The 10,937-nt window shown below is 36.3% G+C and overlaps 1 protein-coding gene across 1 annotated transcript; it reads left to right on the top strand.

The window, feature by feature from the left end:
• The first annotated feature begins 367 nt into the window (after positions 1-367).
• LOC131075740 (type IV inositol polyphosphate 5-phosphatase 6-like) lies at positions 368-9,822 on the top strand. The gene is made up of 12 exons (XM_059217172.1): positions 368-579; positions 667-751; positions 1,202-1,286; positions 1,444-1,551; positions 3,528-3,999; positions 4,350-4,543; positions 4,825-4,933; positions 5,057-5,205; positions 8,338-8,563; positions 8,684-8,866; positions 8,957-9,052; positions 9,192-9,822. The coding sequence occupies exons 1-9, from the start codon at positions 547-549 to the stop codon at positions 8,546-8,548; spliced, it is 1,446 nt and encodes a 481-aa protein (XP_059073155.1). The 5' UTR covers positions 368-546; the 3' UTR covers positions 8,549-8,563; positions 8,684-8,866; positions 8,957-9,052; positions 9,192-9,822.
• Positions 9,823-10,937: the final 1,115 nt, after the last annotated feature.

Genomic DNA, 10,937 nt, shown 5'->3' on the forward strand with positions numbered 1-10,937 from the left:
TATTTTATGTTGGCAAAAATAGGATTTAAGGAAAATTCTAAAACTAGTTTGATAGACACTTACAAAATGATCCCTTTAAATAAAATAATTGTCTGCCTATCTATACATTGAAAAAACAAATTATACGTTGATTTCTTCCAAAATTTAGTGAAAATATATAACAGTATGATGTTGCCAATGACAAAAGTGTCTTAAAATATCTAAATTGTAGGTTTCACATGAAAGAACGTCAATCGGACCCACCCACAGTGAACTCACGAAGCATATACAAAACAGCCCGTTAATCGCTACTTCAGAGAAAGATGGATTTGTCCCTGCATGGTTTGAATTGTTCGATAAGATCATTGTCTATGTTTAAAAAATATTCTATACAATCTGTATTGAACTGTCCATTAGAGCCATTCCAACAAAGAGAAAAGGCAGTTTGCTTTCATTCTCTGTTAACAGTACTTCTGGCATTTAGGAATCTGTATAAAATAGAAGCTGGGGCCTGAATTCTTCAAACCCACAGTGGTTGCTGCATTCCATTCACAAAGCAGAATAGCAATGAAAGATTCTAAGGAGAAGAACTTTGTAGGGGTAAACTCTTTCCCCCCAACTCAATACTGAAACATACTAATGGGCCATTATGTTGTTTATTGAGTTTTTTGTTTCATGTTTGTGCAGTGTTGGGGGCCTAGATTGGTGGTCAGAAAATGGCTGAATATAAAGACGAAAACAGATGAATTCCATGCTGATAACATTTTTAAAGGTAGTTTCATATATCCATTTACAGAAATGGGCAAGGCAACCATTTGCAAGAATCATGATTCAGTTTACTCCTCTGGAATAAACTGAATGTATCAGGACATGCGATTGAAAGAAATGATAACTTGTTTCTTGTGTTTTGGATGATCAAAACAATTTAATTATGATCTAGGTTGAATGGGCACCAACAATATTTTGTATATGTCTGCAATTTGTCAGAGTCATCAACATCAGCACATTTCAATTTGTTTTGAGCCATGTATGCTTTTCTTTGTCTATTTGATTGTCAGCGGTATTCTAGCTTTCCATGCCTGGTAATTTGACATGTTCATAAATTATAACAATGTATAAGAAAAGATTTATTGGGAATTTTTTTGAAATATCATTCAAAAGTCTGCAAGTGCATGCTTTACATACTAATTGTAATTCTCACTGTTTTTTTTCAAATCTACAGAGAAATTGTTGAACAAAACTGAATATGACATAAGGCTAAGGCCGGAGCCATATATATCCCAGGCCACGGATGTTCAAAATTTAAGGTATATTAGCCATTGAATTCAATTGATGATAAGCTATGAGGCCATCCCCGGTATTAAAAGTACAACAAAATCTATAATTTGAGACTGATTATTGTTTCAGATCATTTTTCTTGCCACGAGACAACGATAAGGTAACTTCAAGCTTTCTTGGTTGCAGGGTATTTGCGGGAACATGGAATGTTGGGGGTAAAGCACCCTTCAAAGGCCTCGAATTGGATGAATGGTTGCACGCATCATCCGCTTCAGCGGACATTTATGTTATGGGGTACAAACAAAATTTCCTCATTGCATTCAATTCAGTTCTACGAAGATAACAGCATAGACATTATTCATTCTTTTTGTAGTCAATAGTGCTTAGCTTAATGGATAATTTCTTCTGGGTAGACAGAGGTGGGAGTATTGTGAATTCGGGCCTACTCTTTGCAGGGCCAGAGTGATTACTCTTGCAATGTGGAGTGTTCCTGGGACATTTGAGTTACCAGTATGTATTTACGTACTAGAGATTTATGTATAGGGAAGGTAGATGATTGTCTCTAGCGGCCAGGGTCGTAAACTGGACACTTGGTGATCTTTTAAGTCCTCAGCCTCAACAGTTCCAAATAAAGAAATAAAAATTCAAAGTATGGGGGAGTAAAACGGTTTAATTTTATGTGCAGAGGCAGACATTAAAGTCAAAAAGTAAGAGATATAAATCACCAAAACCTGAATTGCAAAGGCCAAAATCTGAGCCCCACTATTCACAAGCTTCGAATCTGAATATCTAATAAAGTGATACCATAACTACCAAGCTGAGAAACTGCTGAAACAAGATTCGAAGAATGTCAGTGTTCCTCACCATAAAACAATCAACTGAAGCCACAAAATTTATAAACAAAAAGCTGAAAACATAGTATTCAAAGTCCAAACGGTTGCCCCTAATCTTCATCATACTGTATGACAGTATCAGGGCTCAAGCTTTAGTCACAATTGAAACATATGCAAGCATGAATGAGCCACTGACAACAGAAAGATTTTCTCCATAACGATTTGGTATTTTAGTTTTTGTGTTTAATCATGCATCAAAATTATGACACTAAAATTTTGTCTTGTGAAATTTCGAAGTTCTTGTCTTCTAAATGAGGTACCATGGGTGTAGTTGGATTGGCAAGTTCGAGTTTACAACTGAGTTTTGTCATGAGATCCAGCCCTACAAGTATAAAATTTGATCCATATATATATTGTATGTAAAACAATTACCTCTTGGGTTTCCACATGAGAGGTCTCATAGAAGCAAATTGGTGTCTCACATGGCAGTGACCTAAACAAGCTGCTTACCAATTCATCTTAGAAGAGGAATTGTGTCCAACAACCACCACCATCTATCTCCATCTACAAACAACTACCAGTTGTTGCTAGCCACTTGAGAGTTGTTGGGTGTCTAATCATGGACTTCAAGGTTTTTGTGAAATGCTTTCCTGCAGCACCAAACGCTTGCATGGAAGCAATGTGTCCTATTGTTATTAACTGATGAAGATTTACCACCAATATCCTGAAAACTTAGGTTTATTAATTTTGTTTGGTGGCATTTCTTTTCGATGCTCACTCACAGGAGATGTTATGTTGCATTTGCTCCTGGTCTTGGATTCAGTTAAAAAATATCCTCAGCTTCAGTCAACCTGCTTGAAGGAAGTTGATCGTCATACAAGCCACCAATCTTCTGCCTCACTTATCCTTCAGATCCTTCACATATTCAAGTTTGAATTGGATAATGGGATCTTCTTTGGTTTTATCCATTCCATCATGGAGTTTCATCCACAAAGAAAAACAGGATACACACTTCTGAAGAAGGAAAAAAGGATCAATATACACTAATCACTGCATAAACGTAAACATATTATGCACTTCTGGGATTTCAGGAGAACAAAAAATACATTGTCTAGTTGTGAAAAGGAAATTAAGTTGTTAAATAATTATGATTGAGTTGTCCACAACTGTAAGCATAGTGTGATTTTGCATCTGATTTTCCTCCATGCGTATCGCCTTTGGCACATTGTAAACACCATATGACTGCATTGGAGCATCCAGGGGTAGTTTTACTTGCATTTGTAGTGCCATTATATTGATAACATAGGGATAATAGTGTAAAAATGTAACAAAAGAATAAAAAAAGGCAATAGTAAATTATAAAAACAATTGGTAATTCTTAGGATCCTTGCTTGTCTGGACATGTTTTACTAAGGGGCCTCACTTTGTGTTTTTCAGGTTTCAGGAAATTGTGCCCTTAAATGCAGGAAATGTACTGGGTGTAGAAGACAATGGCCCTGCAGGCAAATGGCTATCCCTTATTTGCCAAACATTGAACAGGAACATAAATCAAAGTAGCAGCAGCTTATCACCTTGCAGCCAGGATGGATCAGCATGTTCATCAGACACACTAAATCGTTTCTGTTCTGATTTAGGGGAATCTGAAGTGCATAAGAATTCGAGTGGGCGAGATTCACCATGCACTGTTCTTCACTCTCCAATGTCATATACTTCCCCATCAGATAGATCTGATTCTGATGAGATGAATTACAGAATCGATTCAAGTCAACCAAATTATTATTTGGCTGCTAGCAAGCAGATGGTTGGCATTTTCCTCTGTGTTTGGGTGCGAAGTGATCTGAGACACCATGTCCGAGATTTAAAGGTCTCTTGTGTTGGTCGTGGCCTAATGGGATACCTTGGAAACAAGGTAAGAAAATAAAAATCTACTATAGCTGTTTGAACTCTTATAAGCATGCATATTCCATTGCTTCAGTTTCTTAGGTTGTATCCCATACAGTTGAAAGCTATTAATTTTTAAATAAAGGTGAAATTTTCAAACCAAAAATGAAGGGTAGGTCTGTTATTTGCTATAATTGTTATAAAAAATCCTACACAGAGCAGCATTATAAAGAGATATTAAAGTCTATCTATACATCTCTAACATTCTATTAAGCTTTTAGGAAGGGTTATCCAATGACATTACCTTGTACAAGAAAGTTATTTATATTTTCGTGTAACTAACAAGAATGGATAGTTGGGCATTGTACATTATAACAGGGTTCCATTTCCATCAGCATGTTATTCCATCAGACAAGTTTCTGCTTTGTTTGCACTCATTTAACATCAGGGGAGAAGCGGGGTGATGAGATACGGAGGAATTTTGATGTTACAGAGATCATACAGAAGACACACTTTCGACAATATGACAAGATTTTGGCACAGAAAATTCCAGAAAGCATTTTGGAGCATGAGTAAGTCTCAATTATGTAGTTTTATTCTCTATAATGCATCAATAGAACTGGGTGATATTTGGTTTTATATGTTTAGTTGTTATGCTATATCATTCTTCACGGTAACATGCAGGAACAAGGAGATGAATCACTAAACTAAGCTATGTTATTCAAAACAAGTTCCAAATGAAAAAAACAACCAAAAAAAAAAAGAAATCTTCACAATATCCTCTACAGTGCATTGCATTGGCTTTCTAAGGGACGTTGATTTTCTAATTTGACTTTGTAATTTTATTTGGCAGTCAAATTATTTGGCTTGGGGATTTGAACTATCGTCTTGCACTTCATTACGATGACAGTAAAAAACTGATGGAAAAAAATGACTGGGAAGCTTTGTTAGAGAAAGATCAGGTAGGTACTAAATCTCCACAAAGACATTAAATTGCAGTGGATGAATAGTAAGTAGTTTAACTGCTTCAAACTTTGTTTTTTTTAGAGCCCAATACTCAATCTAATCTGGGATTTTCATGGCAGCTTCGAATTGAGAAAAAAGCAGGACGCATATTTAAAGGGTGGAATGAAGGAAAAATATATTTCCCTCCTACGTACAAGTACTGCAGGAATTCAGAACACTATGTGGGAGAAAAGATTAGATCAAGAACAAAAAGACGTACACCGGCATGGTAGGGGCAATTTAATCTACTTCACAGTATTGTACTATAACTGATGAGATAAGCTTCTGCTCCTACAAGTTAGCCTCGAGAAAACATATACTCTGCCTTTCACAACAACTCCAATTATAGACTATTCTTGTGATTCATAATCAGGACTATAAACAGTAACAAGACAAGGTGCAGAAATTAAATGTGGAAGAAACAGGTTCAGGTTATACCAAGCAAAATATGTGGCACCATTTCCTTTATTCATGATCAAGAACAAATACAGAACTGAACACACAGTATAACAAGCCTTAGAAGCACCGAATGAAAACAATATCACTTCTCAGATCCATCACTAACTCGAATACCTCTGACCACCTATTATTCCTAAATCACTTGTCACATTTTAAAAAGAAAAACTATACCAAACTAACAAAACTCCTACTGAGACCCAAAGACCGGTTAGCTACTAAAGACCACAACAGCTACCATGACAAGCCACACAATTAGGCAGAAGAGTGGGAGGCTCTGCCATAAAGAGGGTGGTTACAACATCCTCCTCCCCTATGAAGCACTGAATTCGGTACATTTCATATTGAATTTCATTGCTACCAGTATAAAGGTGTAGGCCATCTAGTAGTCTTATCTTCAAAGTATTCACATGGGATTTCTTGGCATAATCTGGGCCACCACAAAAACTTTCAACCCATGCTCTTCCAAGGTCACAAGTCTGGTGTTGAATCCACCATCTGGTTGGGCAGGCAAAGCTAGGTGGAGTCTTTAACGTGGAGCTGACCAAATAAGTGCTGCTACTACCACCCACATACCTAGCACTTTGTCCCTTGTTCCAATCATGCTTCGTATCACTGCTCTCAAATTGAGTTAATTTGTCACCTTTGACCAAACTCTCGATGACGTTCTTGAAGCATTTTTCGTGATCTTGCTAATACTCCAATAATTCAATAGCCCTCTCCATCCAGTGAGAATTACTAGCAAGTTCTTCCAATATTTCCTTCAAATTGGCATCTATCCGTTGAGGTTCGCTTTTAACCTTGCTGGTTTCATCTCATTGTAGCTCCACTTCATTCTGATCAACTCTTTGTTGTACTGCACTCTTCAAGTCATTTGTACTTTTGCTAGAGGAGACAAAACTGCCATTCCAAATGATCTTTCCTCTTTCCATGGTTTTAGGAGGTGTCTCCTTCTCTCATATGTGCCTCGTAAGTGTTCTTTCTAACCATGATGTATTACTTTCCAATCATATTGCCAAGGTCTTCCCAATAGCAAATGGCATGCATTCATTGGCACTACCTCACATAGCACTCCATCCCCATAAGGGTCAATTTTGAAAGCAACAAGACAAGATTTAAAGTACACTATAATCCTTCTTCAACCACGAAATTTTGTAAGGGTTAGATTGTGCAATGCAAGCAAGCTATAGTTTGCTCACCATTTTTGTACTCGCCTATTGGTAGAGCCACCATCAACAATCACCTTGCACACTTTGTCCTTCCACCTGCATTTTGTTCTAAAGATGGTTCTTCCTCTTCCAATCATCTTTCGGAGCCTCTTTGTTCTCAAATATCAAGGGGATTATTTTTCTTCTTTCTAGGCTACCATTGCCCGTTTGGGACTTTAAGGGTAGTCTGCAGCCTTATGGGATTCACTACATATAGAACATCTGAAAGCTTCCAATCTCTACAGGTTGTTCTGTTTCCCTACCTTCTCTTTCCCTACCTTTGAAGCCCCCCCTTCCTTTGTAGTCAACTTTTCATATTCTTTAATCTTCACTCATAATAGGTTCTATGAAACTTATCCTCTGGTCTAGTTGCTATCACCTCTTTTACTCACCATTTTATTTTTCTAGTTCAATTTCTCCTGTGCCTATAAGGCATATTCTTAAGTCTCGTCCATAGTAGGTACTTTCACCAATAACAGTTCATCTTGAAGTTGAAACTTAAGACCGTTAACATTACAGGCTGCAACTTTCCCTTCCTTCTCCTGTATATCCATCCACGTTTGAAGCCTCATAACTTGCTCACTGTAACCCTGCATCGACTGATCCCTTTGCTTTAATTTTTTAAATTTATTAAATAACTTTTGCTGCTAATCAGAAGGCAACAATCAAGCTCGTAGATATTTCACAATCTTAGGCTATAGTCTGATTTTGTTCTGTCCTTGTCTTCTTCTCAAGCTCTGCATGTTCTCCCACCATAGAGCTAAATGCAATTTCAATTTAGATGCTACAATTTTTACTCTTTTAGTATCATACTCATCCATCACTTCCATCTTGATGTACTTCTACAACTCCTAGACCTAGTCTAAGAGTGAATTTGGGTTGAGTTCACCCTTTCTTGGAGCCTTGTCTGGTCATGGCTTCAATCAGCCTCTCCATAGGGTATACTGCCCTAGCAGCATTTCTCAGATTCTCCAGTTCCTCTTTAGACTAATCCAGATGTAATGCGGCCTCAATGACTTCTAACCTCTAAAGCCATTCATCAACATTTCTTGGAAGGCCTGCATTCCACCTGCCCCTCCTCCTCCAATTCATATAAACTCCCCTCCAAAACTAATGAAGATAAGCCTCAAGAAAACATATACTCTGCCACACACATCAACCCAAACAGAAGACTATGTTCTTGCAATCATACTCAGGACTATAAACAGTAGCAAGACAAGATGTACAAATTAACTGTGGAAGAAACATGTTCAGGTTATACCAAGCAGAAGATAAGCCATTGATTCCTTTATTTATGATCAAAAACAGATACAGCACTGCATGCACAGTATAGCACACCTCATAACCGTTGAAGAAAACAACACTCAGCACCATCACCAACTCTAACACCTCTGACGCTTTTAGCATTCCTACATCGCTTGTCACATTCTGAAAAGAAAAACTACACCAAAACAACAAAATTCCTAACGAAACTCACAGGCTGAGTAGCTATCAATGGAAAAGCCCCCTTAAAAGAAAGCTACCACAACAGTCTGTTAAGTTCTCAAGCATAAGGATTGCTTTCACATATCAACCTTGTTTGGATGGACTACATCGATGAAAATAAGTTAATCGCTCAGATATGTTACTATTTCAGTTTAAGATTTAAACATTCAATTTATATTTACTTATGCATTTAATCATTGTTTGTTCTGCAGGTGTGATCGTATACTTTGGTATGGTAAAGGCTTAAGGCAACTCTCTTATGTCCGTGGAGAATCAAAGTTCTCTGATCACCGGCCTGTTTATTCAGTTTTTATGGCAGAGGTGGAAATGCTCAACAAAAACAAATCAGAAAAAGGTTTAATGAGTTTAGGTGCAAGATTCCAAGAGGAAGACCTGCTACCCAAAACCAAAAGTTGTCACTAAATTCTCAAATTTAATGTAAACACTTGTTCCTCTGGAGCTCTATGCATCTTTTTAACTATAGATTATCTGTTAAATACATGTTCAGATTGCGTTTTAACAAAACTTGTGATGCTGTGGTTCTCTCTTATTCAACAGCCATCATATTCTAGCGATACTTCGTGAACAAAAAGGGATATGCTCTTATATTGTGCTCCAAAAGCAGTGGTTACTTTGCTTCTAGGAAACATTAGATTCAATTTTATAATGCAACTAAAATGCATTGTTGTAGAGAGAACTTTCCAAAAGAAAGTCATGTCTACTAGAAGGCATTTATATATGGTAAGCATTCTAACCAACTTTTCATTTTGAACTTATGAACTTAAACCAAACGTTTTTGATGTTTTCTGAAGAAAACTGATTTTGGGGCAGGCTTTCTGTGGTCTTTCATGGGGGACTGTGAGCTATGTAGCTAGCACTACAGAGGAGCAGTTGTTTTATGCATTATAATACAGCCATAGTGTTGAGGTACAAAGGACATTCTACTTCTGATGACATGTTGAATAAGTCTATCTTTTTAACTTGGAGATCTCACTTGTATTGTATTTCTATCCCATGTCTTTTGGGTGGACACTTACTCTTTTTTGTTTGCCTGGTGTTTTTTCAGGTCACCATATGACAATGATATTAGGCTTTTGATATGAATATCTTGAAGTATATATGTGTGCAAAAGTTTCTGGAAAATCCTGTGTTTTTTTATATCAGCATTTCGGATTGCACTCAGCAATCCATCATCAGGAAGAGGAAAAGGCAAAATGGAACATACCAAAAGTGCGGGACAGACACACAAAGGCAAGCAACACCAAGTGACCAAACAATACAAACAGAGCCAGGTTCAAGAATAAGACCATCGCTGTAAGGGGAAGAGAAAGCGCAGTATGTAAGGGAAGGAGAGGGCATAGATAACAGAAGTGGCGAAGAAAAATAGGTCAATACTGTAGGTAAGAATGGAGGAGAAGCATAGTTGTGAGTATGATCCATTACTAAGGACGTTGTTCCATGGAGGGGACAACCACCATGATTCAATAAAATATTTGAAACACCTATAGAAATGGGAATAATTAAAAATTTCTTCAAAATTTCCAGTGTGATTTTTATTAGGACATTTGATGGATGTGAAGAAAGCTTAAAGTTTGTAACATCTGATCTGTTAAGCAATACTGATTAAAATGAGAACATATATGTAGTATATCAGTAAAGAAGTGTGTGTAAGAATTTGAAATTTTATGGAGTGGCAAACCTGTTTACCTACAAATCAATCCGAATTTTTCCATCTGTTCAAAATTTTATTGAAGCCTTTTTCTAGGGAACCATGGTCTTTGCACACACTGCTAATGAACAGTGGATAATGTGGACAATTGGCTGGAACTTGGTATGACCTTCAAAATAAAATAATTTATTTTAAAATTTTAAAAGCTCTATATTTAACCTAATAGCTAGTTCACCCTAGTTTAAACAATTCTTATAAAATTAGGAGTAGAAAATATTTGATTGAAATATTATTAAATAACGTGTTTTCTCTTAACCATCCTAAACCACGCCTGGTTTGAGGCACGAAAACAGCAAAATTGATAGGAACAATTATTTTTGCCTGAGACTTTATGTGAATCTTAACGATAAAAGCAAATTAAGGTTTGATTAAGAAAAAGTTCTTGCTATAATAAAATAAATGATATTTTTGTTAAGGAAAATCTACAACAACAATTTTTAAAAGGTGGTCTTCATAATTTATTATTTCAAAAGAAAATAAGCAACTCCAATTTCAAAGGGCTGACTCTATAATGCCTCTCCTGTTCCACTAAATTTAAATTATAGAGAAAAAATATATATATTAAAAATAATTAATTACAAAGTGGGTTTATCAATTGTAAAAAGATTTTTGACATATAAATTCTAAAAAATCTTGAAAATTTAAAGGGATTCAAAATAGACAATTTATACAAGAAGGTTAAGGTATGTACATCTCATTTGTAGCATAGTTAGGTGTCTACCGCAATGAGTATAGGATAGTCCCATGTCGTTTACTGTAGATTGATATACAGATCGTTGGATATCATGAACTATAAAAGAATCCATTTCCATTTCCAAACATTCTTCTCTTTCATAAATTGATAGGTAAGATTTTTCCAAGTTTACTGAAATACACTCATCTAGAAGTAGTGTATGACTTAGATGGTTTCCATCTGTAATGGTGAAAAATATTAGGGTTTCCACCACACGAAGGATGAAAATTGCTAATATTTTACTTAGGGACCACTACATTCAAAAGAGGGATGAGATCCAATAGATTCAGTCACAAACCAACAAGGATAAGGACTAAATACTGATTAGATTCAAGGTGGTGGATTTGTTT

Source organism: Cryptomeria japonica, chromosome 1 (assembly GCF_030272615.1).
Source record: "Cryptomeria japonica chromosome 1, Sugi_1.0, whole genome shotgun sequence".
Classification (NCBI taxonomy): Eukaryota; Viridiplantae; Streptophyta; class Pinopsida; order Cupressales; family Cupressaceae; genus Cryptomeria; species Cryptomeria japonica.